Source organism: Meriones unguiculatus, chromosome 7 (assembly GCF_030254825.1).
Source record: "Meriones unguiculatus strain TT.TT164.6M chromosome 7, Bangor_MerUng_6.1, whole genome shotgun sequence".
NCBI classification, from domain to species: Eukaryota; Metazoa; Chordata; class Mammalia; order Rodentia; family Muridae; genus Meriones; species Meriones unguiculatus.
Window position 1 is genome coordinate 36166282 of NC_083355.1, and position 18282 is coordinate 36184563.

Genomic DNA, 18282 nt, shown 5'->3' on the forward strand with positions numbered 1-18282 from the left:
CCTCTGCCTGCTGGGTCAGCCCCCTACATCAAGACCTTCCAAAGGCTGAGCAAGTCGTTGACCAAAGTAATAACCTCGCTGTGATCCTGCTGGCCTTGGCTCCATTTAACTTCAGCTTGGAAAGGCATAAGCGAATGTTCTGAAAAGAATATGGAGAGCAAAATTGCTCTCTGATTACTGCTTTCCTTGATAAGGAAGCACAGAGAACAAGCCTTTACAGGCAGCCCTAAGCCAAGCAACATGCTGGCAGCTCCTTTGAAGGAGCCAGTGAACAGGGGAGACCATATCTGACCAGTGGGCTGCCATCCTCCTCTCAGTCTGTCTTTAATCTCAGCCCAGGCGCTGAGGCTCTTTTCTCATTCTCCTGCTGTCTCTTTCCATTTGCCCTCTCTCTGACTGATACACTGATCTCTCGGTCACTCGGCTTTCTGCTCCACTGAGTCCATATTACTAATAACACCTCCGCCACGGCCAGTTTACCTCATGAAGGCAGGAGCACATCATTACAAAATAAACTCATAACTTTGACATTCTAGCAAATACATGCCGTTTGTTATTTTTATGGCTTTAGTCTTTCTAACAGGCAGAGGGTATTACATACCTGTTTCATTTATATCTTTAAGTGTGTGTGCACACACACTCTTGCACATGCACCAGGAAACAAAACCGAACAACAGCAACAAAAAAAACCCAAACGAATAGAAATTTCTAAAGCAGTCAGCTGATGGGGGACTCTGGTGGAGGCAGAAGCCCGTCATTCAGGGAGGCTACGCTCTGATCTGACTCTGGTTTTATGGCTGTCATAAACCCGATGGCCCACAACTGGTCCTTCTGGGACAGACTGCTTCTCTGCTAGAAGTCATTCAGTGTGATCAGCAGTATTTTTAATTATTAAAATAAAATTGGAAAGGAGAAATGAAATAAAAAGAAGACACCATGCTGACCCTGAATATCTGATATTCACAATTTACATCAGGAGCCAGATATTCCTTGTTGCATAGGAAAGGGTGTTCTCTGTTCAGAAACATTTATTTTTGATCCTACTTCTAAAACTTGATCATGTCTAACCATGAGAACATTGAATAGTTACAAAACTAGCCATGAAGCAATGAAGGACCAAGCTCAGACAAAGGGACCTAAGACGACCAAGAACACCTTAGTTCTGTAAGTGGACTGTCTTAAATGCTTTTGCCCTCTTTTCCATGAATGAGAAGGGTATTCATAGCCGGGCTACTCCCAGAGAGCTTCTACTGCTTGCCCATTCTATACTAATTGTTATTTTGAACCCCAACTTTGCAAGATTCAGGAACTTCACATGTCTTCTCACTCAAGTTCTGATACTTTGGAAAATGTTTGGGAAAGCAGCAGCATTTATGCATTTCTTTTCATCTTTGGTTCCAAAGAAACCCTAGGGCTCCTCACAACAGAAAACATTGTTTCTGTGCTAACAAAGGCTTATCACCTAAGAAGACTCATTTAATTTATTAATGAAAGAAAATTTATAGGATAAAGTATAGAGCCCCCAAAGGGCCCTTACTGACCAGTGTTAGCTTGGGAGATGGGGGTGGGGTAGAGATGAAAACAGAAACGAAGCCAACTTCCTTAACTACAAACAGACAGCAACAATCGCAGTCATTTAACAATCAAGAGAAAGTAGTATGCTGGGCTATCTTCAGCTGCCTGTGGGTTTAGAGTATGTCCAAGTGAGATGAGGGCTAACGCTATTGCTCCTGATTTATAGGGGTCATTGCTGACTCAAGTGGTTTTAATGATTTTAGAATACTTCACAACAAAAGCTCCAACCATGGCAGCAGAATCTGGGCTGGGACAGATTCCATTCTGCCCAATGTGAAATGATTGTGCAGGGATAGCCAGCCATACAAGTCCTAGCTGGCAACTAGAAACGAAAAAAGTATCCCCCCACACACAAATAATCACAGTTTTTCTCATGTTGGCCTACCAACCCTTGAGAGAAACCTGTGAGTCAACGGCCCTCACCGTCATCATGTTTTCATCAAGAAGGTAGGCTTCATTTGTCACTCATTTAAACTCTGACAGAGGCATTTCTGTATCAGTCAAGTTTCTTGCAATGTTCTGGTTCCTGAATCATTCTCCTCACATTTTCTACTACATGATACAAAATTCTAATTTATTTGCCTAACAAGCATCTATCACCATTTAAACACAAGACAGTCAAAAGGGCACTCCTGAGGCCACCTTTGCCCTCTAGCTCTAAATGGTCAAAACAGCTCTATGAAATAACAAGAAAAGCATCATCCCAGGATCCCTTGCGTAGGCGTACCCAGGCCACAGAACTAACGGGATAAATCTGAGAGAAGATCTTCACTCCGTCTCTGTATATACTTAAGCTCCATCAAACACTCCAATTACTGTAGTTGGCAGACCTAAGAATTAAAGTATCTCATGAAAGCTAGTGATTAGTAGAGATGCAATTGTTAAAGGTTTCACCAAAGGTGCTTTAGAGAAATGTTGAGATGCCCACGAGGTAGAAATGAATGCAGTCATACACACTAAGGCTGCTGCGGCTGCTTATCCTGAGACATTGCAGACAGCTCAGGTTTACCACAGCTGACAGGCAATGAAAACAGTCTAATATACCGCCTGCTCTCACCCTTAAATCCCTTTTTGGAGATCAAGATAAACACATTCTTCCTTTCCCCAGTGCTGCAGACATTTGACTGAAGTGGCAAAGCACTGTGAGGGTTTGTGCAAATGAAATCACTATGTAATACTGAATGAGTGTAGTATTTACTTGTCAGGATATTTGTCAGTACAGGTATTGAGATTTCTAAGTTTCACAGATGCAACTTGGCTCAATTTCTAAAATATTGCTTTTATCCTGATATACATATTATGTTAGGACCCTGGAGTTAAATGTAAATATTTGAAATCATGTGATAAGACAGAAAATAATAGTGGTGCATATCAATCATGGTAAAAAAGAAAATCCGCACCTTTCTTCCCCTTTTAACAATCCTTGGAGAGTCAGGGCATCTACTATTTTAGAAAGCAGGGAGCACAAAATTCCTCCAAATGTGAGAATCTGGCTACAGGAGCAGAGACTTCGTCGCAATACTCTCATGGCATTTCCATTCTCCAGAGGGCAAATTTACTGAGCAATCATCATCACTGGACGACATGCATGATTCTAGGTATTAAAGTCACTCTGGGATGCTACGGATAAAAGATTGGAGAGGGAAGGAAGACATATGAGTAAAAGCAGATGGAAATAGGGAAAAGTGGTAAAGCAGGGACAAAAGAGAGAAGAATGAAAGAGAAGAAAGGGGCAGCGAGTGCTGCTGGCACCCTCCTTGACCTGAGAGCACTACATTTTTAAAAGCTGATGTGTAATTCCATCTCCAGTTAACGATTCTAAGTGGTGCTGCACACATTACTGTGTAAATGTTTCTCCAGGAACATATCCAAGGGTGAGTAGAATTAAATTTTTGGGGAGCTAGGAACAATACCTCTGTGACCAAGAATATTTGGATGTTAGTTACCAAAAACATATAGTTAACAGGTCATACTTCTTTTTATACCTTTGTTGTACTGCTGGCACTGGCAAACTGGTGAAATGGTTGGCAGCTGGTGGATTAGGCGTGGGGCCAGAGAGGAAGCTCAGCAGTACACACTGGCAGGGTGAGGGGCTGATCTGAGCCATAGCTAGAGTCAAGAAAAATACCCTTGCAAGACTCAAAAATCTCTCAATAAGAAACAAATTCTGAAGTGATCGAGTTTGCTGAAAAGTCATCTTGGGCAAAGAGACTTGCTACAGCGACAGGAAAATACTTTGGTTTTGTTTTAAAGGAACTTAAAACAAACGTCTTGCTATGTATGTAGCTCAGGCTGGCCTAAAGCTTGACCATCTTGTCTTGGTCTCCTAGGGCAGATGTGTGCCATCATTCTCCGATAGGAAAGTATTTAGCTAGCCACAAAGACACTGAGATACAAACCAGAAAAAGTACTGCAAGACTTCTGCTTAATAAGAACACAAGGACAAATTCACCAGCAGAAAGATAATAAAGATTTGCAGGTGGAGTGGGTACAGGGCCAGAGACTCACTTTAAATGTAAAGGGATAGAGAAGACCCATAGATGGTTTGCCTGTCAAAAATGAGAGAAAAAGCATAGGCTTCCAGATATAAGCTGCCTGCCAAAAGAAATCACTCATCCCAGGGACCCATCAGCTAACTACTCATTTAGGAAGAGACACAAAAGTACTGACAATAAATCAATTCCAAATACAGAACTACTTAACATTTTCAATAAAGTCTGGTTCAGGGCCAGGTGTGGTGACTCATGCCTATGATCCCAGCACTTAGGAACTGGAGGCAGGAGAATCAGGAGTTCATGATCATCTTCAACTACATGAGACCCTGTCTCAAAAGAAAGCCAAGGGGATGGAGAAGAATGTGGCTTATCAGGGGATAATACACATGTAACAAAAGTATCAAATTTATGGTGTAAATACATTGACAAACATATAGTAACAACCAGTACCACAATGAGATGGGAACATATCCATCATCATGCTCCCTTGCTCCTTTGCCACTCCTAACAACAACTGATCTCATTTCTGCTCTGGCTGCTTTGTCTTTTGTAAAATGGCATATAAAGAAATTCGCGGAGTACGCGGCATTTGGAGCCTGGTTTCTTTTGGTTGCCATAATGAATGCGTCATATTCATTCATAGAGCCCAAGTGTAGGCAGTTTCTTTTCATAGCTGCTTGCCACAGCTCATTCAATGATTCGTCAGTTGGTAGGTATCTAGGTGGCTGTCAGTTTGGGGACAGATTAGGAAGGAAAGCTGCTACAAACATCTGGATACAGCATTGTATGGTAAGCATCTAGCTAACTTAATAAAAGAAACCAAAACGAAACCACAAATTTTAAGGCATCTTTACCATTTTTGCATTTCTTTCACTAGTGGACAGAGTTCTGGCCATCCCAATCCTCACCATTTGGAATTTGTCAATTAAGTACATTATTTATTTATTTGTTTATTTATTTATTTATTTTCCCCTAGGGCTGGGAAATGTAGCTCAGTTTTAGAGCACTTATTTAGCATGCATCAGGCTGTGGGTTTGATTCCCATCACCATAAATAAACAACAAAATACTGCAATCATTTAGGAGAAAATATGTAATGCTGTGAAACTGCAGTTTCAAATTCCCTAATGAGAAGTGATAAACATAACTGCACGCACTTACTTTCCATCCGTAAACATCTTTCATGGACAGTCTACTCAAATTTCTTGCCCATGTATTTAACTATTGGGCCATTTTCTTATTGAGTTCTGAGAGTTCTTTATATATATTCTAGATCATCTCTTTTATCAAATGTGTGATTTCTGTAGAATTTTTTTAAAATTTGTTTTTCAGTTGTTGTTTCCTGGCTTTTCTAAATATACTGGTGCTTCAGACAAATGATGGAATGACCAAATGCCAGAGCCCACAGTGGTCAGATATGAGTTTGGTAACTTGCTAGATCCTAGCTTCCTGGACAGTAACATTGATTCTTCCTCTGCAGGTTTTTTTTTTTTTTTTTTTGCACTTTTTTCATTTATGTCTGGTGGGTAGCATTTAAAAAAGATCTCTTAGTAGCAGGTATGTCCAAACATTAGTACACAGGCTTGCATGCATCCTGGGACAGGTATGAATGGGTCCCACATGTTTACAGATGTTAATAGGTTGGAATGTCAAAAGATTGGATAGTCCTAAAAATGAAAAGTTTGTTTTAAATACCATGAAATCAGGAATCATAATGTATCTACACAACATAAGAACAATTTTACAAATAACAAATGCAATGAATGAATGAATGACATAATTCCAAATGTGCTATAGAGACTCAACACTGACATATTTAAGAAAGCTGAGCTACCAAAACCAAGTCGCTTACTAGTGCTATAATGTGTGGTATGAAAGGAAAACAAGTGGTTCATTCCCTTCAGCTGCCCTTGATGCAGATGCTAGGTGATGTTTTTGAGCTGTCATTGGTTCCTGCTCCAGCTCTTCTGTGTCCGTGTGTGTGAGTGCATGTGTAAGGTGCATGTGTGGGTCAGGGGGGATGGAAGTCAGTTCCTTCTGTTGGCAGCAGGTGCCCTTACCTGCTGAGCCAGCTTTAAAAATTCTCTACATGGGCTAGTAGTAAGCCAATAACTTAGTCAGATATTATCAGGGTTGCTCTACTGAATTATAAAAACCTGCTTTATTAATTGAGAAACGATATTTTATTAATGAGTTAGGTAGAAAATGAAGATATTTAAAAGTTGATTATCTGTTAAGATGGCCTTAACTCATCATATTTGCATGTTATGCTATTGATTAAACTGGAGTGTATTCTTTTCCTTAATAACCCTGTTTTCTCAGTTTTTCAGACATGCATGATATTTTTAAGGTCTTAAAACCTCGGCACTGAGACATCAAACTCAAGCACAAGAACATGAAGCTCAGGCATGGTAATCTGGAGTTCAATCGAAGAAGCTCTTCACACTTAGCTCTCATGATTCAACACTGTGTACATTAGCTGATTAGACTGGGTGGTGATGGCCACTCTGAAGGAGAGGGGACATGGCTAAATTTAGATCCAGGCACAGGGGACATCACCTATAGTGATGAACAGCCAGGAGTCAGGTTTCTAAACAGTCTAGAGTCCCAAGACTTTATCATATTCACACAGGAGTCTGTGCTCATCGAGGGCTCAGGTCTGTCTTCCTCAGAAAAGACTGGAGTCCTCGCATTTCTAATCTACCAACATGTGCAGTTCTTGCACTTTTAATTTATGGGTGTTGGGGGAACCCTCTGACTTGGGAACATATTGGCTTGGTCTAATGCTTGGAGATTATTAAACTTGGAGCTGTGCACCACTATCAGGTGTACAGATCTTTTATTTAGAAGATATGGTGCTCTAAATGCACAAAGAGCTCCCTGTCACCTTCACATTAAAGCCCCTAGTGCCTGGTAAATGGAATTATATAGCTGTCATCTCCTTTCCCCAAAGTTTTAAGAGTACAATGGGCTCATTTTTTCACACTCCATCCCAGCTTCAGAACTAAGAGACCTACTTTGTATTGATTTAAGGTCTCGGAAATAAATAAACCTGCTTCACCGCTGTGATTCACAACAAATTCATGATACACTATTGCATGATATATTTCAAGCTCTGGCTCCAGCTCTCTTTTTCCTCTGGTGAGTGATGGGGGAGGTGGGAGGTAGCAGGGAGCTGCAAAGCTGACAGCCTGATGGTTATTGGAGATGGCTGCGGACTGCAAATCCAAGAGGAAACACTATTGGAGGAGTACAGGTTTTTTAACTGGGAGGCAAGAGTGAGAAGCTAATTTACTTGATTTCCAAGCTGGGGCTGTGGGAAAAGGAAGGTTGAAGAGAGAGGAGAGAGTTGACAGGGTAGTAAGCTTCAAGTGAAGAACAATCTGAAAAAGATCTATGAACATGTATAGGAAAAAATGAAGAAAACACACCAAACAATGGTGTAATGACTGCATGACTAGAAAATGAAGGAGCCAAGGACACAGCTCTGCCTAAGGGATCATGTTCACAGATCTAAGCTTGAGGTAGCTTGAGTTCAGGGGAAATACTTTACTAGCAGCAGGAAGTGAAGAGACCCTTGTAAACCAGAGAATTTGTGGAACAGACAGACACTTCTTCCTTTAACAGTCAAAGACACACCAGAATCTTGAAGGTTGCAACTGTTATCCTGAAGATGATCATCAGAGCTCCACACACATAAGTTGATGTAGAGATGCACACTGAAGTGAGGACAGCACCTTCTATCAGGTCAGCTTTTGTTTTTGAGCCCTCAAGGCTTTGAGAGCCTCAAACTATGACACCTTTACTGATTCTTCCAGACCTTGGACTCATAGAGTTTTAGCTATCTTCTAACCACATGCCTAAACTCTGACTTTTGACAAGGCAGTTGATGACAAAGCAGAAGATAACTGGGCCCCAAAACTTCTGCATGACACTGCAGGACATCCCTAAGTTTCTGCACAATTTACTTTTACCTGTTCTCTCTTTCTCTCTCTGTTGGTCTCTCTCTCTTCAGGGTCTCACATGTATTCCTGACTGTCCTGGAAGTCACTATGTAGACCAAGCTGGCCTCAAACTGCCCTCTACTGGGATTAAAGGCATGGACCACAATGTCCATCAAGATAAAATTTAAATCAAGATGTTACTCCCAGTAATATGTAAGAATTTTACATATCATTTAATGTAATTTCATTATTACATACCACAATATACAATATATTTTTAAAATTCCACTCTCCTAACCTGTCCTTTCTGTTCTAGCCTAGCACAGTTCCCTACTTCCAGACCAACACAAGTCTTCATAGCACCAGAATACTAGGAATTAAAAGGAATTTAAGAGATCTTTTGGTCTTCCATTTTAAGGTAAGCAATATATTATATGCTTCCCATTTTATATAAAGGCGTAAAATGCAAAATTGCTTTCAAGAGGAGGGCTGAGCAAAAGTCCTACTCTCTCACCCACACCCACCCCCCAGAGACAGGGTTTCTTTGATCGCTGGGATTAAAGGGGTGTGCCATCATGGCCAGCTCAACAATATTTTTCATATAAAAGTTTTGTGTGTTGGTTAGTTTGTGCCGAATTGACACAAACTAGGGTCCCTGGGAAGAGGCAACTTCAGCTGAAGAACTGCCTCCATCAGTTTGGTCTGTGGGTTGGTGGGTGGAAGCTTTTCTTGATTAATGATTGATGTGGGAGGAGCCAGCCAACTGTGGGCAGTGCTACCTGTGGACAGGTGATACTGTGTTGTGTAACAGAGCAGACTGATACAGTTTTCTGCAAATAAGAGGAGCATCAAAGGGAAACCAAAATAGCTTTCTAAAATGGGACCAGATTTACCAACATTTTGTCTGTGTGTGGAAGATGAGCTTGAAAACTAAGGAGATCTGGCCACTACAATGTTCTCTGAGAATTCATAGTGTCAATGCAAAGCTCACTCAGACAAGATGTAAACACAACCTCTTTAAAAGGGAAAGAGATCCCATTTGGTGCTATGAGAATATAGAAACTTTCTATTGTAAATATAGGTAGTGAGGGACTTTTTAAAATGTTAATTGATAGACTGATGCATAAGAGTGATTAGGGCTATTGTATCCACAAGTCCTTCGGGACTCTTGGAGATAGATGATTGACACATATACTACCCTATCATGCCCAAACATGGTGCCTCTCACATTAATGGGGTTCCAAAGAGTGTTAATGGTCTTGAGATAACATCTACTGGGAACATCAATATGTGAATGTGCTACTACAGTGAGGAAAGCCATCTAACATTTTTTATTTCAAAGAATCTTTGCCTCCAGAGAGCCAGAAAGTATAAAGAACACTGTGTTTATATTTCTTTTCCAGGGTCTGTGATAAGTATGAACCTGGAAAGTAATTTAGAGAAGACTACAACAGCCACCAGTAGGTTCCTGTATTAACTCTTCTAATCCCACAGAAGCCTTAGTACGTAAGTATTACAACGGCCTCTCATTTTACAATTAATAAAACTGAAACACAGGTGGGGGGGGGGGATAGTTTGTATGTGGAAGAGCCAGAAACTAAACCTGATCAGCCTGACTTTCTAGTCTATGTAGTTAACCTCTTTCTGTCAAAGTGACAATGCTGCCCATCCCACAGTGATAGCAAGGAGATTTCCCTCCCTTCTTGAACCTCCCTAAGTCTCACACATTGTGTATGACAGCATCATGGGTGGGCATGGGAACTGCACAGTGCAGGTCTATGGTTCCACAAACAAGCCTCCTTTCTGTGAACTCTAGTATTGTGTTCAAGAGTCAGATGTGATAACACACACGGTAATGAGGGTAAGCCTGAGAGAGTTGTGGCTTTTTTGGACTAAGTCTCAAAAGCAAGATTAGGGCTAAAGAGATGGCTCAGTGATTCTGATCTGGGACTGAGTCCGAGTTCAATTTCCAGTGTCCACATCAGGCAACCATAGGGGAACCTGATGCCTCTGGACTCCATAAGCACCTGCACTTACAAGCACACTCCCGCCACACATATAATTAAAAAATAAAAGTGAATCCTAAAGAAATAGTAAGATTAGCAGAAAGTGGCCCTGGAGGACTTAGAGCTCTCGGCCACATGTGTTATATGAGCACTTTTTTCTTGGTAGAGTCAATGTAAAGAGTGGCCTAACTTTACTAAAAAGGAAGAGATTATGGGATTTCTATTTTTTTAATTATGTTTTTCTCTAAAAGAGAAGAGAAGCTCTAAATATTTACCAAAAGGACGTCACACAGAACCTTCAGAGTTATCTATCCCTAACACATCACAGCCATTAGTAGAAGCCTTACCTTCACAGGCAACTGCTGTCCAGAGCACACCCATAAACTACAAATTCCGATAGCTATCCAAAGATCAGGCTTTCATCAAGTCTGGGGCTTAGGGAGAGGAAGCTTTGGCCTATATCAGTGTTCCCTTATAACAGAGGTCCCTCCAGCCCAGCCGCCACTGGAAACTATGCTAAACATGAGAAATAGAAACTGAGAGGTGCTGGGGGTGGGAAATATTTATGTAACTGCAAATGTCCAAAAGGCACCCTAACTCAAGGGTTTATAACTGTAAATCATCCCAGCTTCCCAAGGGTCTATCACGCTAATACTTCAAGCACACAACTGCTACCTCTGCTATACCAGCATGAGTCCCTTCACATCAGGTAATCAATCATACCCATCAGGTTGACTCCATCATCCTGAGGACTTGGCCACCTGCAGCTGATTGTTCTTGAAGTTATGCCTACAGTAACCTTGAGAGACATGAAAGAGCAAATCCTTATGAACTTCTATTTATGTCACCACTCTCAAGACTCTCTTGTGGACACAAAGCAGAGCCCTGAGCCCTTCTATAATGAAACTCAAGTTTATGCTCTAACTAATCCAGTCTGTCAATTGTTTCAGTCTTGTTTGGGCCCCGATGCCACTGGCCTAACCCCCAAACAACAAGGAACTGGAAAGAAGCTCTTGATTTTTGAGCTTCAAATGTAATTTAGGCTACTTTCAGTCACCAGCTCACTGGCTTTAAGTGTCAATTCTGTATCACAACAGTCAAATCAAGAGACCATCGCTCTCCTCGACTTGGCAATATTCTAAATACTTTACAATTAACTGCAGGCAACAAAACAAGGCAGGAGTGGAAGAATCGCAAATACTCTGATCACCTGGGAAAAAGGATAAAAGTACCAATGTGAAAAACATCTTGTTTTGAAGCAAAATATACTGTGGCAGAGAACAGTGCTGGAGAATAAAATGTACAGAAAACTTGACAAAAATGGAAGGAGGAGGAGGAAACAGTGGCACTATTTTTATTTACTATGAAGAGAGAAAGGGAAGACAAGGAACTCTCTTAAGCAAGACACTTTGGAAGGGAAAGGCAGGAAGATGTACACTAAAAACAAGTCAACACCACCATGTGTGTGGAGACGGAACGCAGCGATAAAAGCCTGATGCACACATGCAATGTAGTAAGTTGGAAGTTGTGTGTGCCAAAGCTTATCTTTTAAAGGAACAAACAGTTTACATGTTGCTGCGTTACACGAGTAGGGTACGTGTCATGTCAAACCTTCCTCTCCCGATATCCCATGTCAAGTTAAATCAGTGATAGGGCTGTGGGGGCAGGAAGGGTTGGGGAAAAAAAAGGAGAAAGAAAGTTAAAAAAAAAAAAAAATCTCTGCCTCAGCAAAAGTTTTCATTAAAATTTTAGACAAATGATCCCTGTGTCCTTCTCTCCTGCTGCCTGGGGCTCCATGCTATTTCTATGCAAATAACAACCTCGTGGTTTATATCTTATTATTTCCACCGGAGCTGCAGCGACATGACCTGAGACGTGTAAGAGGTGGGATGGCGGGGTGTGTGGAAAGGAGAGAGAGAGAGACAGAAAGAGAAAGGCAGAAAGAGAGAGAGAGAGAGATGGAGTGGGTGTTCACTCAAGTGTGAAAAAATATTGTCAGGAGTGAGCGTCAAGAACAAAAAAAAATTGCAGGGATAACGTGTTTATTTCAGTCCCCCTACCCCCACTCCACCCCCACCCCTTGCAAACAGGCACCTTTTAAAATTCATTGGGCATCAGGCGATCATGCACAATCCATCTGCTTTCACTTTATCATTTGCATTTCATGCCTCCTGGCTTTTGATGTGCTGATACTTTGATGCAGTCAGGAGACTCGCATTATCATTATTTCAATTTTCAAAGGGGTCAACAGGATCAGCACTTGCACACACAAAATCTTTTTTCCCCTATAACCTCTGTGCACCCCTTTCTTATTCTTCACCCCAATGTTTAACATAAAGGATAAAGACTCCAGAAGGTGAGTGTCAGATATTTACAGTCTAAAACTGTATATAAGCCTGCGTATACCACCTATATTTCCACTCTACAGAGATACACAAATACAGCGAACAAAATGGCCAGGGCTTAAAATGAAGCCACCTGGTACTTCAAATATACAAAGACTTTCTGACACATGGACACTAGGAGAGGAATGTACAAACAAGACATAGAAACTAAGAGAGATCAACCCACATAGAAAGATGTACTCTAAAAGTGACTAGCACAACCTCGAAGTGAGACAGAAAGAAATGTGCAGAGAGACCCATGAGCAGACTAGAAAGAGTAAGTATGTATGTAGGATGACAATATTCAGGAGTGAGCCCGAGGCAGCAATCTGAGCTGGAGTTTTGAGATAGCTTCCCTTTTAAATCCTGATAAGCAAAGGGGCTAAGAGGACATTCTTAATGAATTTGCATGAAATTGGGTATCTTCCAGCAACAAGACTTTGTACCTACGAGGTGCAGACATGAAGATAGTAAAGCAGGTGGCGCAGGATTAGGTAACCTCTACAAAGAACACTCCCTTCAACTGAAATGATCAGTCCTTCTGGGAATGAGCATTGTTAAGCTACAACAGAGCCTCCCCTCGGTAACCAGGCTTTTCTCTGACAAGTAGCACTGTAGGCTAGGGAAGGGGTGAATACTGAATTTGATCAGAACAGATTTAAAAAAATAAGCCTCTACTGTTTTCTCCTGGGCACAAATGAAATTCAACTAACAAACCCTGCCGCACAGAAAACCTTCGCTGCTCAACAATTTCTCTGTATGAAAGAGGGAGGGTAGGATTGGGAGGAAATGAGGGAGGAGACTACGGCTGGGATAAAAAAAAAAAATGAATAAACTAATTAATACAAAAAATAAAAATTAAATAAAAAAACAATCTCTGTGTAAAAATACTGGTGGGGGAAGGCACTCATGTAAACCATACTCTGTCCACATATGAAAATATCACGGAAATACAGGAATATGTATAAGTCATCATATAATATGGTGTCTAAAACTCTCTTCAATGTTCATCAAAACTTCATTCTTAGATAATATCCAAAGGAGCAACTTAAAAAAATTAAGGCTCTCAGCAATCTCTCTCAGTGCAATAATCTTCAGTGGTGGCAGCTCTTCACTTTTATTTCCAGGCTGATATTACTTTGCCTTTCCTTAGAGAGAAAAGCAAATCCAAAGAACACAGTTCATAGGAAGGCAGGGAATAAGCTCCCACATCAAACAATTCTTGTGATTTCTGATATCCCCTCAAGCTAATTAGACAATGAAATTATCAACCTTTTCTACACAAGAATGATAGGATTGGCCACCAAATGGTTATTCTTTCATATAAAAAGCAAACCTTAAAAAGAAATTAAAAAGTACTTCCACTATACAAGTGCTCATTTTCAGAGATATGTTTACAGATTTCTCAAAACTGCAAAATGTACAACCTCAACACCTAGACAAAGTATTTAATCCATACTGCAAAACCAAGTTTCATAAACACAATGTCCAATATAACTTGGCATGTGTATAACTCTACAAGCTCAATCACCAAGCCATGTAAGGGAGATCCAGGAAAGCCCACACTTTGGACCAAATACCTGTGTGTTTTCCTTTAGCTCCACAAAACTAAGGTGCAAATTAGTACCTTCCTTTGACTGACAAGAAAGCTGAAGAGCTAAAGGGTTATGTAACTTGCACAATGGAAGCCAAAGAATCTCAAACTATTCCATTAGATATATTTCTTGCTCTGGAGAGAAAATAAAGTTTTGATGCCTTAGGGCATGTGTGTCTGAGGGAGGTACACAGAGAGACAGAGGGAGGGTTGAGTGAGTGCTGCATTGTCTCGGTCAGTTCCACTCTTACAAGCAGTAACTTCACTATCTTTCCCTCACACTTTTAGAAGAGCCCGGTAAGCTTAGATGTATCACCTTTCTCTGAAAGAGAAGACACATGTCTGTATCATTCCTTTCCCCAACAATCCATCAATACAACCCCAATCATTTTACCATTCATTATTTATTAAGCACTTCCACTATACAGGTATTCATTTTCAGAGGTATGTCTAGAAATTTCTCAAAACATTAAAATTGCACCTCAACTAGTGTTAAATCTACATTGTAGCATGAAAAAACAGAAGCCAATATACTTAGAGCCTGACAGCTCCCTGTGAGAGACCACATCTCCTTACATGTCAAAGGCTGGACAAAACAGAAGCATTCAATTGTCAGTCTTTGTAGAAAAACACTAGAATATGATTCTTTGGAGCAAAAGTTTATATCGTTTGTTCACTAATATACATATATTTGATATATAAATACACACACGCACACACACACACATGCACAAGACTTAGAATCATGCCTGGTACATAAATATTTGTTCAGTGAAATGAATGAATGAATGAATAAATGGGTAAGCAAGTCAGTGGGCAAACACTAGCGGAGGAGACTCACTGAGGAAGGCCTGGGCTGAAGGCTGCCCGCTAGCCAGGACTTGAATTAAAAAGGCATACTTTTTAATCATTAAACAGTCTCATACACTTGTCTCCAAACCTGGCAACTTACTTTGTTGAGAGCACCAGCTCCTGTCAGAATTAAGTGAGAATTCTCAACCTGGATGGTTCTTTGTCCCAGCCGGACAAGGTAAGCCCCAATACCAATGGCCCGACATGTAACCTTAAAAAAGAATAAATTCTGTATGTCACATATTTATGTCCTCTCCCACAGTGTGAAAATGAAGGCACAAATGAAACGTATAAAATTCACATGAACAGAAATAAATATTGCTGTTTATGAGTCTAATAACAATACAACACCCCCTCTAATTTCCAGATCAAATAAGGGAAAAAATTTATTGAATAATTTTAGTATTAGACACTCCAGCAGTCAAGGTCCTTTTATTTGCCCATTTCACAGATGCCTGCCATCCCTACAACATGCACAATTACATAAAGAAGAAATTCAAGTTGTTAAAAATCTTGTACTTGGCCAGACATGGTGGCACATGCCTGTAATCCCAGCACTTGGGAGGGAGGCAGAGGCAGGCGGATCTCTGTGAGTTCGAAGACAGCTTGGTCTACAGAGTGAGTTCCAGGGCAGCCAAGGTTACACAGAGAAACCCTGTCTCGAAAAACCAAAACCAAAACCAAAACCAACCAACCAACCAATCAACCAACAACTGTGTTTAGAGAAATAAATGAAATTAAATGCTGAAACAAGCCTACGTTTGTTTGGGAAATTCAGCAATTTATATCATCCTATCTTGTCATTTATTGTGTATGATTATGGTAAATTCGAAGATATAACATTTTCAGGAAATACTATCATTTAGGACTGAATAGTAGTGAGGAAGGGCAGAAATAAACCCAGCCACACACTCAGCTTTTCGATAAATCTCATCCCTTGTGGGGAATGAAGGGTGTTGCTCTTCAGTAGAGAGCACTTGCCTAGACAGTGTGAGGGTCTGGGTTCAATTGCCAGCACTGAAAGGAAACTTCACGCTAGAAATATTTACCAGGCTGATGGTGATGATCTCATCATAAGCCAATGAGGATTCTCCAGCAATCATTCCAGAACCCCGAAGGTTCTCTGCTCCAAGTCCTTCCTCTTTCCCAATAATATCTGTTATCTTGTACCTATTAAATACAGCCATGCCAAATCATAAAGGTTAAACATACTAACAGTAACTCATAAACAGAACAATCAGCATTATAAGACTATTTAGCACTGCTTTAATTAGGTACATGTTCTTCATTCCTAAGTGTCTCCATCTTAGCCTCTATCCTCCTTTACTTGGGAGTGATATTCTGTAACAGAAACAACAAAACCTGAAATTCAGCAGCTAGGTTAAAGCTTTGCTAATACAAACAATGGCACGGCTCTGAGGATAATAACTTCTATAAAATGGGGATAATTGTATCTACCTCTAAGATATGGAAGACATGACAGATAAACCAACAAGATGGCCTGGCACATCTCATATTTTAAAAGCCCTTTTTGACATTCTTGCACACATTTTTAAAAAGCAGGGCCGGGCTGGAGAGATGGCTCAGAGATTAAGAGCACTGTCTGCTCTTCCGGAGGTCCTGAGTTCAATTCCCAGCAACCACATGGTGGCTCACAACCATCTATAATGAGATTTGGTGCCCTCTTCTGTCATGCAGATGTATATGCAAAATAGAGCACTCATATGTAAAATAAAGAAATAAAAAAAAATAAAAAAAATAAAAAGCAGGGCCAAGACATATCTCTAAGGTAAGCCATAATCTTAGACAATTTTATATAAGAATAAAAAAGCAAATAGAGTAAAGAAGAAGATCAAAACAATGCATTCCCACCTACAAATAGCAAGGACAACAACAGTAAGGGTTCTTGGCTTTGGTTTTCTGAAGGGACTGGTATGATGTATGCAGATGTGAAATGCTGACCAAGTTATCCAGAAAGCATCCTGTGGGTCTAGTGGGAGTCACTCATCTGTCTTCCCAGCAGGGGATTAGGAGGGATAGCTGACAATGGGAAATGGGAGATGGGAACAGAGCTAATAAAAGGAAGGATGCACGGCACCACACATACACATGTATGAATATATGCCTGCACACATACTTGGAAAGTACAGAGATGGGCACATATTACTTATTATTCCTGGCACAGGGCAGGAGTTATGTTTTATTTTAACTTTCATGAGCTGAAATAATACAAAAAAGCACTCCATAGCAGCTCTTAAACTACCCTACCCCTGTATTTTTCTGCACCTTTCTGTCCATCCCTTGACCAACTCCATTTCTTTGTCTTAGCTGTGGTCTGTGACAGTATCTCTGCTTCTCAGATTGTTCTAGCTTTCTATTTTTAGACTCCCCCAATATCAAGTTATTCCCACTTCTTTTTCTTTATATACCTAGACTTCAGATTCTAGAGTTACATTACAAATGAGCTAACTTCCTTTAGAAAGAGACATGAAGAAGCTGGCAAGACTCCATTATATCTACACCATGTTCCAAGGCATCCCAAGGCACCCCGGTGAACCCCAAGGGACACTGCAGTATATTTTTAGAAAAACACTATGACATATGGTATCTGTTAGACCCCATGTGAATGATTAGCTTTAGGAAGTTCACAGCTTTACAGAACATAGAACATTGCCAAAAGAAATGCAGAACTATCTTTATAATCCAGGGTTTTGCAGTTTCTGTGGAACAAATACAAGGTTTTTGCACAAAAACAAAACAAAACAAAAACAAAAACAAAACAAGGAAGAACAAGAAATGAGGGTGACTCCAAGGTCTGAATAGTTATCACACTATTGGTAAGGTGCTGTGATTATTTAAGAATTAAGTGAGTACTACCCTCAGGTGTTGGAGGTAAGATATCAGGGCAGAAGTTCAAGGCCATTCTTAGCTACATAGTGAATTCAAGGCTAGCCTGGGTACGTAAGACCCTGTTTCGATACTCCCCATGACCTTACCCAGAAATATAACAATGAAATACTTTCCCCAATTCACACGCATTACTTTTTTCAAGCAATCACTAACCTCATAGGACAGAAACATTTGGGATACTATCTGCATTCAACTACTTAAATTTAAAAAACCAAAACCATTAGGTCTATGTTTAGTTTCAGGGTTCTGTGAAAAAAATACTGCCATGAACCGGGCAGTGGTGGTGCATGCCTTTAATACCAACGCTCGGGAGACAGAGGCAGGCAGATCTCTAAGGTCAAGGCCAGCCTGGTCTACAGAGGGAGTTTCACAACAGCCAGGTCTACACAGAGAAACCCTGTCTTCAAAAACCACTACCACCAACACGACAGCAACAAAAGGTGTTGTAAACTAAGAAAGTCTAAGACCTATGGGATGATTTTTATGATGAAAAGTATAAAACATCAAAAATTACACTTCCCAC

At 40.5% G+C, this 18282-nt stretch overlaps 1 protein-coding gene across 6 annotated transcripts in view; it reads right to left on the minus strand.

Annotated features, from left to right (window-relative positions):
* Window positions 1-18282, minus strand: part of Acaca (acetyl-CoA carboxylase alpha) — a 263052-nt gene that overhangs the window by 37686 nt on the left and 207084 nt on the right. For all 6 annotated transcript variants that reach the window (XM_060387107.1, XM_060387103.1, XM_060387102.1 and 3 more), the window contains 2 exons: window positions 15899-16019; window positions 14950-15060 (listed from right to left, as the gene is read on the minus strand). In XM_060387107.1, coding sequence (XP_060243090.1) covers window positions 14950-15060; window positions 15899-16019 — 232 coding nt within the window. The remainder of the gene's footprint in view (window positions 1-14949; window positions 15061-15898; window positions 16020-18282) is intronic.